This window comes from Hyperolius riggenbachi, chromosome 11, assembly GCF_040937935.1.
Source record: "Hyperolius riggenbachi isolate aHypRig1 chromosome 11, aHypRig1.pri, whole genome shotgun sequence".
NCBI lineage: Eukaryota > Metazoa > Chordata > Amphibia > Anura > Hyperoliidae > Hyperolius > Hyperolius riggenbachi.
The window spans coordinates 76,424,889-76,439,073 of record NC_090656.1 but is presented as its reverse complement, the minus strand read 5'-3'; the positions used below and the strand labels follow the sequence as shown (position 1 = coordinate 76,439,073).

At 45.0% G+C, this 14,185-nt stretch overlaps 1 protein-coding gene across 1 annotated transcript in view; it reads right to left on the bottom strand.

Moving 5' to 3' along the window:
- Nucleotides 1-8,044, bottom strand: part of PRRG4 (proline rich and Gla domain 4) — a 53,992-nt gene extending 45,948 nt beyond the window's left edge. The window contains exon 1 of the mRNA XM_068261634.1: nt 7,799-8,044. Within this exon, the coding sequence (XP_068117735.1) occupies nt 7,799-7,839 (41 nt within the window). The 5' untranslated portion in view covers nt 7,840-8,044. The remainder of the gene's footprint in view (nt 1-7,798) is intronic.
- Between the last annotated feature and the right edge of the window lie 6,141 nt (nt 8,045-14,185).

Here is a 14,185-nt window from a genome sequence, read left to right as displayed (position 1 = left end):
AAAATCAGCAGGTTGGGCACAATTATAACAAATCTGTGCTTGTCTTGATTGCACTGAGATAAAAATCAAGTCACACCAAGCAATTCAAAGTCTACAAACAGTTCACACCGCATAAGTTGCGCTGTAATGCAGATTCCATTGTTACAACACAGAGCATCTAGTGCAGGGATGTCAACCCGGTCCTACGAGGGCCGAGGTCCTCACACATTTTTGACACAGCTCAAATGAATTGATGGGACTGAATCAGGAAAGGTGTGGTCCATCAGGAAGAACACATTCCTCTCTTTCTCAGTCCATCCTATACACTGGCATGGATCTGGCCCTCCAGGCCTGGAGTTCGACATCTGTGATCTAGTGTGTTGCTAGAAGTGCACACATCCGCAAAGAAGGTGCATATAAATCAGTTGCTTCTTTGCGTGTGTTAGGGCTGGTTCACAGTAGAACAGATACAAATTGGAAACAGTAAGCATTCCGTCCATTTTGCATCCGCTTGCAGCAATCACTCCATCGAATCAGCTGATTTCGGCACGCAGCTCTGGGAGCCGAGTGCCGAAACTGGGCGCCGTCACAGCAGCAATGCTATGATGCGCACTCCGCGTAGCGGTAATTTGTGGCTCTGCGGATGCCAGACCCCAAATTACATCTCCCTCCGAGTTGCGACAACTCGGAGGGGGAATAGTATTTAACGCAACCTCAGAGTTTAGCGGCAGCAGGGAGAGCTGTCATTCGGCTCTCCTGCGCCGAACTGAGTTGCGCCGATATGACATGCACCCATCACTCCATCTGCTTGTCTGGCTGTCCGCTCTTGCATCGATCATGTACGCCCGTACGCATCACTGCTCACCAGTCCCGCTGCTGCCACTCAGTCCATCAATATTCAACCCGGAGGTCAGAAGGAGCATGGGACTCTTTATAAGCTAAATTGGGCCAATTCTCCCTAGCAACAGGGAGAATTTTCATTGGTTCATCATGAACCAATGAGAATTCTCCCTGTTGCTGAGGATTCGCATTGGTCTTTTGCAGCCCAATGGAGAACCTCATGCTTATGTCAGCCACCAGGCTTAGTAGGAGGAACCGAGTGGCGGTGATCAGCGGTGGGACATGTGAGTTTTAGGTCAAGGCAGTGATCGAAACGGTTGGATACGGCAACTAGCCTATGGAGAATGGATAGTGTCCATTTTAACAGGCTTTCATTGCATACATTTTAAGACTCTGCATTCAATTTAGCACAACGTGCCAAGTGGATCTGTCTTTTTAACATTTTTAACATTCCATTTCCTGCGATTAGCGGAGCATAAAAAACATCCCCAACCGGGTACGTTTTTCATCGCATACCCCCAATGAAATGAAGTTTAATGCATTTACAGAAAGTGCGCAATAACTGTTTAAATAAAATCAGGCAGGTGCATAAATTTGATTCCATTAGTCATTTTATTGATTCCAAAACCTTTAGAACTAATTATCGAAACTCAAATTGGCTTGGTAAGCTCAGTGATCCCTGACCTACATACACAGGTGAATCCAATTATGAGAAAGAGTATTTAAGAGGGTCAATTGCAAGTTTCCCTCCTCTTTTAAATTTCTCTGAAGAGTAGCAACATGGGGGTCTCAAAACAACTCTCAAATGACCTGAAGACGAAGATTGTTCACCAACATGGTTTAGGGGAAGGATACAGAAAGCTGTCTCAGAGATTTCAGCTGTCTGTTTCTACAGTTAGGAACATATTGAGGAAATGGAAGACCACAGGCTCAGTTCAAGTTAAGGCTCGAAGTGGCAGACCAAGAAAAATCTCGGATAAACAGAGGCAACGAATGGTGAGAACAGTCACAGTCAACCCACAGACCAGCACTAAAGACCTACAACATCATCTTGCTGCAGATGGTGTCACTGTGCATCATTCAACCATTCGGCACACTTTACACAAGGAGATGCTGTATGCAGAGGAAGCCTTTTCTCCGCCCACAGCACAACAGAGCTGCTTGAGGTATGCTAAAGCACATTTGGACAAGCCAGCTTCATTTTGGAATAAGGTTCTGTGGACTGATGAAACTAAAATTAAATTATTTGGGCATAACAAGGGGCGTTTTGCATGGAGGTTAAACAACACAGCATTTCAAGAAAAACAGCTGCTACCTACAGTAAAATATGGTGGTGGTTTCACCAAGGTGTGGGGCTGTGCGGCCAGTGCAGGGACTAGGAATCTTGTCAAAGTTGAGGGACGCATGCATTCCACTCAGTATCAGCAGATTCTGGAGACCAATGTCCAGGAATCAGTGACAAAGCTGAAGCTGTGCTGGGGCTGGATCTTTCGGCAAGACAACGACCATAAACACTGCTCAAAATCCACTAAGGTGTTCATGCAGAGGAACAAGTACAATGTTCTGGAATGGCCATCTCAGTCCCCAGACCTGAATATAATTGAAAACCTGTGGTGCTGTCTATGCTTGGAAGCCATCAAACCTGAATGAACTAGAGATGTTTTGTAAAGAGGAATGGTCCAAAATACCTTCAACCAGAATCCAGACTCTCATTGGAACCTACAGGAAGCGTTTAGAGGCTGTAATTTCTGCAAAATGAGGATCTACTAAATATTAATTTCTTTTAATTTTTGTGGTGACCAAATGTATGCACCTGCCTAATTTTGTTTAAACAATTATTGCACACTTTCTGTAAATCCAATAAACTTCATTTCACTTCTCAAATATTACTGTGTGTGTCTCCTATATGATATATTTAACTGACATTTTTTATCGTAACAACCAACGATTTATACAGGAAAATCATGACGATTAACAAGGTTGCCCAAACTTTCGCATCCCACTGTATGTTCTAGTGTGAAACTAGCCTGAGCAGGGCCGGGCCGAGGCAGAGGCTGGAGAGGCTCCAGCCTCAGGGCGCAGTGTAGGAGGGGGCGCACAATTCATTCAGCTGTCATTCCCAATTGTGTTTGAAGCAGAAAGAAATAAGAAAAGGGGCTACATGACAGTGACTGCAAGCCAGATAACTAGATATTAAGGTGTTGGGGAGGTTGTGGGCCTTGGGGCACCTATTAGTCTAATAGCAATCAGTGTGTGACGGCTGGGTGGGAGGGAGGGGGGGCGCACTTTGGTGTCTCAGCCTTGGGTGCTGAAGGACCTTGTCCCGCCTCTGAGCCTGAGGGCCCTTTCACACTGGGACAGTGTGTAAATTTTACGCGTCTTGACACCTGCCTAATGCAAGTCAATGGGGTCATTCATATTACCTGTGTCACGGTGCGGTCCGCCGGTATTCCTCGATCTGACGCTGGTCCAGAACTATGTTACCGAGCGGCTTCTGTCGCGGCGTGCATGCTTGGAAGCGTATTACAATATGCTTCCTTGCACTTCCGCATACCCCGAAGCAGGGAGTGACCACAAGTGCGTGTCACTTCCTGCTTGGCTGGTGGCCAGAAAGGATACAACGCGTACTAATGCGATGTTCCCTGAAGGCCTGTTTCTTGCAGTTTTTCTGACCTTCCAATTCGATAATTTTATAGAGTTGGAGGAAAATTGGTGATGCAACATGTCCGATCAATCATTCAAAAGGAATTGGTGGGGGGGACGCCCACATGCTGGAAAATCTTGGTAACAGAAATTGATAACGTGATGACCAACAGACCCAATGGATCCCTGGCCAATGCCCCCACAAGTGTAAAATGTCCCCCCTGCCCATGTGCAGTGTTTTAATATCTCACCTGTCCGCTGGCACAGTTCCTGGCCTCCTGCGCCATCACCACTGTGCGCTCAATCGTTGCGATAGCCTGTACCACATGGCACCAGACGCACGTGTCACGCTAAAGGCGGACATGGCGCTGATGTTGGAGGAGGCCAGGAGCTGCACCAGGTGGAATGGTGAGATTGTAGGGAGCACAGGCACTGGTGTGTGTGTGTGTGTGTGTGTGTGTGTAAGGGGGGGGTGGCACTTTTATACATGTGGGTGGCCGATTTCTCAACCACATAACGACCGCCTAACGCCTGTAGGCGGCGGCTGGTCATTTGTGGGTTTCCATGTCAGTGCACGGAGGGTGTCTCCGTGAACAGCCTGCGAGCCTCCGATCGCGGCTTGCAGACGAAATGTAAACACGCGGGGAAGAAATCCCCTGTGTTTACATTCTACGGCGCTGCTGTCGCAGCAGCGCCGTAAAGGAGATCGGCGATCCCTGGCCTCTGATTGGCCGGGGATCGCCGTCCTGCAACCTATCAGAGGCGGTACAGGATGGATCGCCGTCCTGTACCGCTCATAGTGAGCAGGAGAGGGAGGGAAGGAGAGGGGGGGGGAATAGCGTTGCGGAGGGGGGCTTTGAGGAGCCCCCTGCTCGGCCACACAGAGCGGCGGCGATCAGACCCCCCCAGCAGGTCATCCTCCTAGTGGGGAAAAAAGGGGGGGGAAGTCTGATCGCCTTGCCTCAAACCTGATCTGTGCTGCGGGCTGGAGAGCCCACGCAGCACAGATCAGCCAGAAATCCCCTGGTCCTTGTGGTTAAACATTTAATGATTAAATTGGTCTGTGGCGTATGTGCAGGCAAATGATCACTCTCCGATCAGATAGAGATCTGTCTCAGATCTGCTTATGCATTGACTGATGTATGGGCACCTTTACGCTTTAAAGATCTTCTAACAGCTTCTCGTTTTAAAACAATAACCTGCCCTTAGGCTGAAATCCTTTTGGTTAGCACATAGTCACAGAGATAGATTTATCTGCTGCAACATTCAGCCAGTGTTTTCTGCTTAAACTGATCTTCTACCTGTTTAGATGGAAAGGAACTCTTAGGTGTGAGATGATAGTCATTTGTTACCATGTTTTAAGGGTTCCCTGGCAGGTAACATTGGCAGAGTAAAGTCAGTGAGAAAAAGGATTGAGGACCTTGTACTTTGGCTATTGATGTTGACTATCTACTCTCTCCTTCCACACCTCTCTTTAAAGCGCAAACAAGAGCTACTCAACCAAAATCCCCAAGATTGATGATGAGACTAAATGCTCCAGTTCATTGTTGTTTTTGAGAAGTTTAATTGTTCCTGCACATCCATCCTTCATTGCGTGTCTGAGCATGGCTTTACTCTGACCTGCAGTGTTTGGTGGTGTTATCTCGGGTTCTGGTTCCCCTAAACAACTTCATCAGCCCAACTGAGGATATTTACTAGAACTATCTAATTTATCTTTACAATTATTCCATATCTGTTTGGAAAAAGTCAAAAACTAGCTATCAATCAGCCCAATTCTGTAAATGGTTAATCTCTCCTTAACTAAATTATAAAAGAGCAATGATTGATACATCACTTAGCACCACTTGATCTAATCTGATCATAAAATAATTAATCCACGGACCTGCTAGCTTTGACTAAGTGCCCATCAGTCCCTCATCACCCACTTGATAATTCACAGCTATTCCAGACACTGGTGTAACTATTGCCCCCGCCGCCCCTGCAGTAATGGAGGGGTCCAGGGGGCGCTCCTGTACATTATTATGCAGAGTGCATCAGAGCATAATTATACATTACCTGCTCCCGTCACATGTCTCCTCCACTTCCTGGTTAGTTTGCAAGTGCTGTGGAGCCAGCCAATCACTATGCTGCCTCAGTCCCTGCATGTTGATTGGCTGGCTGCACGGCACTTGCAAACTAAACAGGAAGTGAAGGAGACACGTGCCAGAAAAATGTACAGAACTGGATCCCCCTAGCTCCTGGCCCACCCCCTGTCATGGAGCTTAGGAGGAGGTTGGGGGGATGGGAGGAGCGGAACGAGGCCTATTCCAGTATAGTTAAGGCGCTGATTCCAAATTACACTTTCAACTAATGATACAAACTTGATTGTACAATCGTACCACTTGTGTGCAATATGAGCGACTACATAAAGTGCTTTTAAATGGTACCTGCGAGAAAGATGAAGTCCAGAGACTTCCTCCACACTCCTTGACCCCACCATTACAGTGCTAGGACTCTCTGAACATATTTGACAGGAGTTTTTTGAACATATTTTCATGGCCACTCTCCCATCCATGTACTTGCGCAGCTTTACAGCACAGGTGCCACTGCAGATTGCACCTGAGTGGTAGCGCAGAGCCATGCCACCCTCCATGCACTAGTGGCTTCATGCTACTGCACAGGCGCAAACCGTATTGGCGCCTGTTCCGGATGGTCGCACTCGTATATGGACAAGAGTGTCAATGTGAAGAAGAAGAGGGTCCAGGTCAGCTTGGGTCGGATCAAGGACTTGGGAAGCCTCTGGAGTATCCTGAGGCTTTCCAATACTGAGGTAATGTCCCTTTTCTTTTGCTCACAGGTTTGCTGTAAAAGTATGTTCATGTTTACCCAGTGATATCACAAAGGAGCTTGGGGCCCCCGCACGAGTTTTACATGGGGACCCAATCACTGTATTGATATGGAGCCCCAAAACCTACCAAGGACAGCTGCAGTGTCAGAGAGTTGTAATCAGACTAATGGTGGCCATACATTGTACAATTTTTTTCATCCAACCTTACCATTTGTATGTAATAGAAGGGAACTGCCTAAATTATCCTTTCAGTATATTCACTTAATTTATCCTTATACTACATAGAAATGTTAAGATTGGATGAAAAAAAATTGTACCATGTATGAGGTGTACCATGGTGTGATGCGAAGATTGTTACTGAATTTCTACCATTTAAATCTGAAACATTTTAGCTTGTTTAATGGCCGACATATGAGTCGAATACAGATGGCCACTAATAATACAATCTTTTTCATCCAATTTTACCAAATCTATGTAATATATAAGGGTAAACTGAGTGACTATATTGAATGGATAATTTAGGTAGTTTCCTTATTTTACCTAGAAATGGTAAAATTGGAGGAAAAAGATTGGATCAATAGTGATCACCATAAACGTGGCCACTAACGATCCAATTTCTAGCGAAAAATTGTTTGAGCGATCAGATAATTCTGATTGGAAGTGAAATCGTTCACTACACCATCAACGAACCAATCTTTGCTTCCTGTCTATCACAACCAACAAGGAAATCTAAATTTTGGTTCGACGAAAATCCAATCAGACGATGAATTGATTGTGCCCATCAACTGAGCTTATTTACAAACAATCCGATCAGAATTTCACTACAAATTGGACCGTTAGCAGACACCTTAACAGGACAGTTTGTGAAGGATTACTGCTATTCAATGCATATATAAAGGTGTTTATTACCAGCGTAGCAGCAATGAGAAGCTAATAAGATGGATGAAAGTGGCCCCATAGTGGGCCCCTCTGGTCTGAGGGCCCCGGTGTGGTCACAACCTCCGCATCCCTTGTTGCTACGCCACTGTGTTTACCCTTGTATGGCATAGATTTGGTTATATAGATTATACAATCAATATTTTATCATTGATTGATATCTATAAACTGTCCAAAATCAATCGGAAGTTTTTGTATTTGGGGCAGATTAGATCAAAGCGATTGAATCTGTCTGAATAAATAAATCCGTAAAGTATGACCACTTTTATAATACACTAATCATATTTATCTATTGCAGCTTGCGCAATCAGCCTATATAACTATCCATGTACACGCAAACCCCTGATCGTTACATAAAACCACAACCTGAAATGGTCTGTTCCTTCCACTATAATGCTCATTCTAACCCCATGTAGATAATGATAGAGTGAAAATAACCACAATTTACAGATATCCAGAACACAATCCTCCTCTCTTCTGTCATCTAGCAAAGTCATTAGTATTTAATTACCAGAGGGGAGAGGAAGGTGTATTGTGAAGCCAGTAATGGCTAGAAAGATAAAGAATCCTTACCTTATTGCGGGAGCCAGATATACGTTGTTCAGTAGATTCATGGAATCCTGAGATCTTAGAGACAAAGCACTTTATCCCTTTGCTCTTCAACTTTCATAAATGGCTGATAAGTACAAAAGGAAAAGCTGCATATTCCCGACGCCTCCTGTATGTACACGATTTTCTAAAGTATCCGCAGAGATTGACTGTGCCAGTCTGTCCTGTGGCTCTGTAATAATGTCTACACCTATTGCAGAGCACAAAGACTCCCACCCATTCACACAGGAAGTCAGCTGGCAGGTGATGCACACAGGTAACTCCTCCTGCCAGAGGTGGGGAAAGGCTGACAGAAGACGCAGGTACCTGTCTTGGCTTGATTTGCAATTCATCCTTGTCACCGCAAAGGTATCTGCAGAATGAGATCGAGCCTTGCACTACAGGTTTTGATATTACAATAATTGCTATTGATGACTGTATCATGGAGTTACAGCCTAATAATGCAACAAAGAGAAAATAAGTGCTGTATGGAGAAATCACAGAGAGGATTATCTCAAGGTATACATGTAATAGGCATGGTGATTTTTTTTTCAACCTTTTCCTTCCTTCCATATGGCAGCAGGCACAAATCAGGCAATGCTGCTCCCATGGCGGCGGCAACACTTGGGGGGCGTGTATCACAAAAATCACTCTTTTATTCAGTGCTGTATATTATTAGCATGATCTTGCTTCTACGTTATCTCACTCTGGCCCATATGCAGGGGCGTAGCAATAGGGGGTGCAGAGGTAGCGACCGCATCGGGGCCCTTGGGCCAGAGGGGCCCCAAAGGGCCCTCCCACAACTACAGTATTAGCTCTTTATTGGTCCTATGCTCATAACAATATCTTTTAGAGATACTTTGAATAGTGGTAATCATTAACAAACTGTTCCCCATCCCCTTCTTGCACCTCTGACACTGTGGTTGTTCTTGGCAGATTTTGGTGCGCCGTATCAATTGTTATGTATAGAGTGCTTGGGGGGCCCCATTGTAAAACTTGCATAGGGGCCCACAGCTCCTTAGCTACGCCACTGCCCATATGCAATTCACTTTTTCTCCTTTGTTTTGTCCTAGGTGTTATTTTCATAACTTGTCAATAAAATAATTTTTAAGCAACCAGCAAGCAAAGAAATACTGAAATTCATGTTGATTGTACTTTTTTACTCACTTTGGTACTTTTTCAATTGCAGAAAAGTTATTTACAAAAGAAAATGAAAAATGATCTCCCAGGAGTACTCAGGAGACAAATGTAATTGCATATGGCCCCTTGTTCCTTATTCATGTGACCTTTTCTCCTAGGGGAACATTTTTCTGTTCTTTTTTTTTAAAGATTATTATTATTTTTTTTTTTAATTTACAAAGAAGAGACAACAAGACAGTGTATTGCATCATACAAAAATAACATAACAAAATCTGCAGTAACGAACCAGTGTCACCAGGGCCGGGCCGAGGCATAGGCTGGAGAGACTCCAGCCTCAGGGCGCAGTGCAGGAGGGGGCGCATAATTCATTCAGCTGTCATTCCTAATTGTGTTTGAAGCAGAAAGAAATAAGAAAAGGAGATACATGGAAGTGACTACAAGCCAGATAACTAGAGATTAAGGTGTTGGGGGCCCTGGGGTGCCTCTTAGTCTAATAGCAATCAGTGTGTGATGCTAGGGTGGAGGGATGAAGGGGCGCACTTTGGTGTCTCAGCCTTGGGTGCTGGAGGACCTTGTCCCGGCTCTGAGTGTCACAGCCTAGCAGCGCCTTGACACAATACAGGAATGAACATAAAAGCTATGTACATCAGTGACATATAACCAGGTATCTTATCAACATAGAACATTAACTATAGTAGCAATTATCCACACGGCTGCCCATGTGTGCGTACACTCAACCCTCATGAGAAAGTACTACCACAAATTGCACCAGGTGACCCCAGGGCCTGCAGGGATCATACACCTGGGACACACCAAACTGTTCAGGTCTCCGGGGTCGAGAGGCCAAAAGGCATTAAATCTACCCGTGTATGCCAATATATGTAAACAACACAATGTACAGAGGAAAAAGATTGGAAAAAACAAGAGCAGGAAAAGAAATAAAGACGATAGAGAAGAGAGAGAGAGAGATTGTGACTGGCCCACAACACCCGGAAAAAAAGAGCTCCGGGGTTAAAACCATAGCAAGAGTTTTGGGGACCTTAAGGTCTCAGGGAAATTGACACTTCTATCCCGCCAGGGGGATCACCTAGTCAGAGATCTGCAAAACCATTAGTGTCTTGTACTCCTCTGATTCAAAGTGTTCAAACCAGGGTCTCCATGTAGGAGATCATTTTTCATTTTCTGTTTTAAATACATTTTCTGAAACTGAAAAAGTATCAAAGTACTGTCAAAATTATTTTTTTGCTTGCTGGTGCCTAAAAAGGCATTTTATTGGTAAGGTGTGAAAATATCCCTTAGGAGAAAACTCATGAAAAAAAGTTAATTGCATACGGGCCAGAGCTGCATTGTAAAATCGTTTTGCCATTTTGTGGAAAAGTAACATAAAAAGATTCAAAGCCATGTGCAAGAGGTAGGATACTCTGGAGTACACCTGTTACTGCTTTAGATTTTGTCTAAGTATTCAAATGTCCAGAACTATCACAGCCGCTGTGTAATGCCTCTGTGGCACACACGTATTAAAAAGCTTGAATAGCTCTCAACTTGGTAAACGTATCTTGGCAAATGGCAAGCTGAGTGTCTGCTCTTCTGCACATGGTTTATTTGTGCTCATGTTACTTGTCCAAAAAGGGACAGGTTAATCAAGGCTGAAATTCTACTTTTTCTACCCCTAGACCAACTTTTTTGTGTCTCCCCTTCAATGTGCAATAGAGGCCCCTCTATTCCATTTTCAGCCCCGATTTGCATGTGTAACATCCAAGAGCCCCTCTATATTATGTATATCTCACTTGAGTCCCCTCTTGGATGTTTCACTTCCTATTTACAGCCTTCTCTTCCATATGCAGCAACCTTTCTTCCATGTCCTGCCTTTGGGAAGTGACCGCCCGAGGCCTGGGCCTATGTGCCCTTTTCATAAATCCGATCCTGAGGCTTATTGGAAGACATAAGGCCAAGTCTGTTGCAAGGCACAAGCATCTAGTTATTACTGGTTATTATTTTAACAATATGCAACAGTAAAATAAATGGATGTTTATTTGTAAGGCTTGGTGGTGTATTCTCCACAGTCAGCATGCAACGCATGAGCTGGCGTGGAGGAGGTACACACACTAGCACCAGGAAACAGGCTATCCCTAGTATAGTGGAGGGGAGGACTGACTCCAATAGGAGATTGTGGCGCACAGAGCCGGTGCAGATCTGACAGCCACAAACAATGCTTTCGTTATAACGTCTCAGCGCAAAGTAGCGCTGAGCGCATAAACCAGAACTGAGGAGATCAGGACAGGTAGACAGAATGAACGCTTGCTAGCTAGCGGCTACTTAGCGACAGCAAGCGTCCAAAACCAGACAGACTGGAATGAGGCAGCCAATGCGATGCGGCGATGGCGTGCCTCACAAAGACAGGACAGGATAGTCAGAAAATAGCAGGATTAAGATAGATGAACGTAACACAGATAAATATACAATAAGTATGTTTTCCTAGCGCATTACAATTACAGCTATCAATGAAACTATTTGTAACGTCTGACTAACATATGTATATATCGGCAATAAACCGATAGATGACATAAGCTGGAACACTGACTTAGACTGGAGCAATACAGGGAACAGGACTCAGAAGGATTCGCTATCTCTTCGCAGAGATGAATGCAATCCACAAACGGTAACAGAACAGGATTCAGAAGGATTCGTTATCTCTTCGCAGAGATGAACGCAATCCACAAACAGTAACAGAACAGGATTCAGAAGGATTCGTTATCTCTTCGCAGAGATGAACGCAATCCACAAGCAGAACCAGGAGCAGGGTAACTACCTCAGCACGGGTGGTCACGGTACGCGCAACCTACCAAAACGTGCTGGAAGCTGACTAACTGCACACAGGATATAAACAGTTCGTGTACGTATACATCAGCGACACTGATGTATTAACGTAACACAAATACAAGGAAAATAATAAACGTGCTGGTATGCATATATATTGGCAATGAACCAATATATGATGCAAAGACCAGCAAAGTATCTTTATAACAAGAAACACGATCGGGGGCTAAAGCGACAGCAAGGCAGGCTTAAGCTGAAGCTATGAAAACCCAAGGAAATCCTGCAGAAAGCAGATCTTTATACTGAGGTCATCCAATGGGAGCAGACATGCAGATTCCCACACAGGTGAATGATAATCAGTCACAAGCTGACAGCAGGGAAAGACAGACAAAGCTATGCAACTTGCATGGAAATAGATCAGAACTGCCTGAGCTGCAGCACTACTACTTCCAGTAATAGCTGCTGCAGCAGCGATCATTACAGTACCCCCGCCTTTAAAAGCGGATTCCAGACGCTTTTCAAAACCGAAATTCCCAACAAAACAGTCTGACTGATAATTCATGATGACCGGGACAGCCCGGCAAGACCGAATTCCAGAATCAGTCCCCACAAGACTGGACCCATCAGAACCAGAACCTACAGAACCACGCCCATCAGTACCACAAGCCCCAGTGTGACACCCATCAGAACCATGATTTCCAGAAGAAAGCCCTCCGAAATTCCCTGAGCGATACCCACCGCCTTCCAGGAACCGTTCAGAAACGCCAAAGCCTTTGCAATGCCCACCGGTACTGTCTTTACCAACACAAAACCCACTGTTGAACCAGTCCAAGGTACCAGGACAGGTTTTCTCAGAGACCTCCCAGAACACCTTGAAGCTCCAAAGAGATCCCCATATGTCAGAACGCCCCTTAGGCTCACATGGAGAACTATCAAGAACCCCTATGGAACCTAGGGCAATTCCCGAGTCAGGGCCACAAGGACAAACATCAATATCAGGGCTTTCAGGGACCAGAACCATCTCTGTGCATGCAGGCAGACTGGCAACATCAGAACGTGTTCCCACTAAGGAAGCATCAGAGCACGCTAACACCTTAGACACACTTGGGCATTCTGGCACACAAAGAACATCTGGGCACACCGGCACAAGAGAAACCTCTGGGCATGTCAAGGAACTGTGAGCCTCAGGGTCAGCCAAGACAGGACCAAAACCAGGACTGGCCAAAAAAAAATCATCATGACTAAACTTCGCAACCACTGGACTTTTACACGAGAATGCTGGATCAGACTTAGATGTCGCTGATTCCAGCAAAGTCAGTAACAAATCAGATTCAGGGGCACCAACAAAACAGGACAAATCTTCTGATGTATGCACTGAACCAGATAGGGACTCCACAACTACCTCTGGACTGGACAGAGACTCATTTAATACACTGGATTGGAGCTCATGAGGCGCTGCAGAACAAGTCAGTATTGCAGCAGCCCCCACTGGACTAGGCAAAACTGAGGAATTCCCTGGACAGGAAGGGGACTCTGGAACCTCTGCCACAGCGGCCAGAGAACTAGAATCTTTCAGGATACAGGGCTGGGTTTCAGGAACACTCATCGGACCGGACTGAAATTCTGAGATTTCTATTATTTTGACCAGAGAATCAGAATTATCCATGTTACAGGGCAAGACTTCTGAAACATTCAGAGGACAGGGCTGGAGTTCCTCGGCTGTTACAACACTGGAGAGGGACTCAACAACATTGGTTAAATCAGACTGTGTACAGGGCAAGGTATCTGACACACTTGCTGACGAGGACAATATTTCAATGGCTTCTGCTTTGCTGGGCAGAAATTCATCAAGTTTTATTAGAGCAGACTGTAATTCCAAAACAGCTGCTAGACAAGTGAATATTACTGCAACACCAACTGAGGTAAGCAGTGCTTCAGCCTCCTCTGCTAGAGGGTTTAAAGTATCCAAAATACTGGGTGAAGCATAAGACTCTGCGACCACAGCTTCACTGGACAGGATCACTGAACAGTCCATATTGCAGGGCAAAACCATGGAAGCACCTGCTGGACAGCATAATGATTCTGTGACCTGAGTTTCATTGGAGAGATCTACTGCACAATTCATGGTACAGGGCAAATTTATTGGAAAATTTTCTGAACAAGGTAATAATTCTGCGATTTCAGGTTCACATAGCAGATGCTCTGAGCTATTCACGAAACTAGAGCGAGGTGTAGAAACAGGAAGATCAAGACACAATGTTTGCGCATCTGCTGGATCAGACAGGAGTTGAACTTTATTAACACAGGTAATTTCTGCAGAAGTGTTTGCAGAGACAGGCAAGATTTTTCTGGTGTCTGTTTCACTAAACAAAGAGTCATGAGTACTGGCTAGGCTGGACTCGGAAGTCAGCAGGA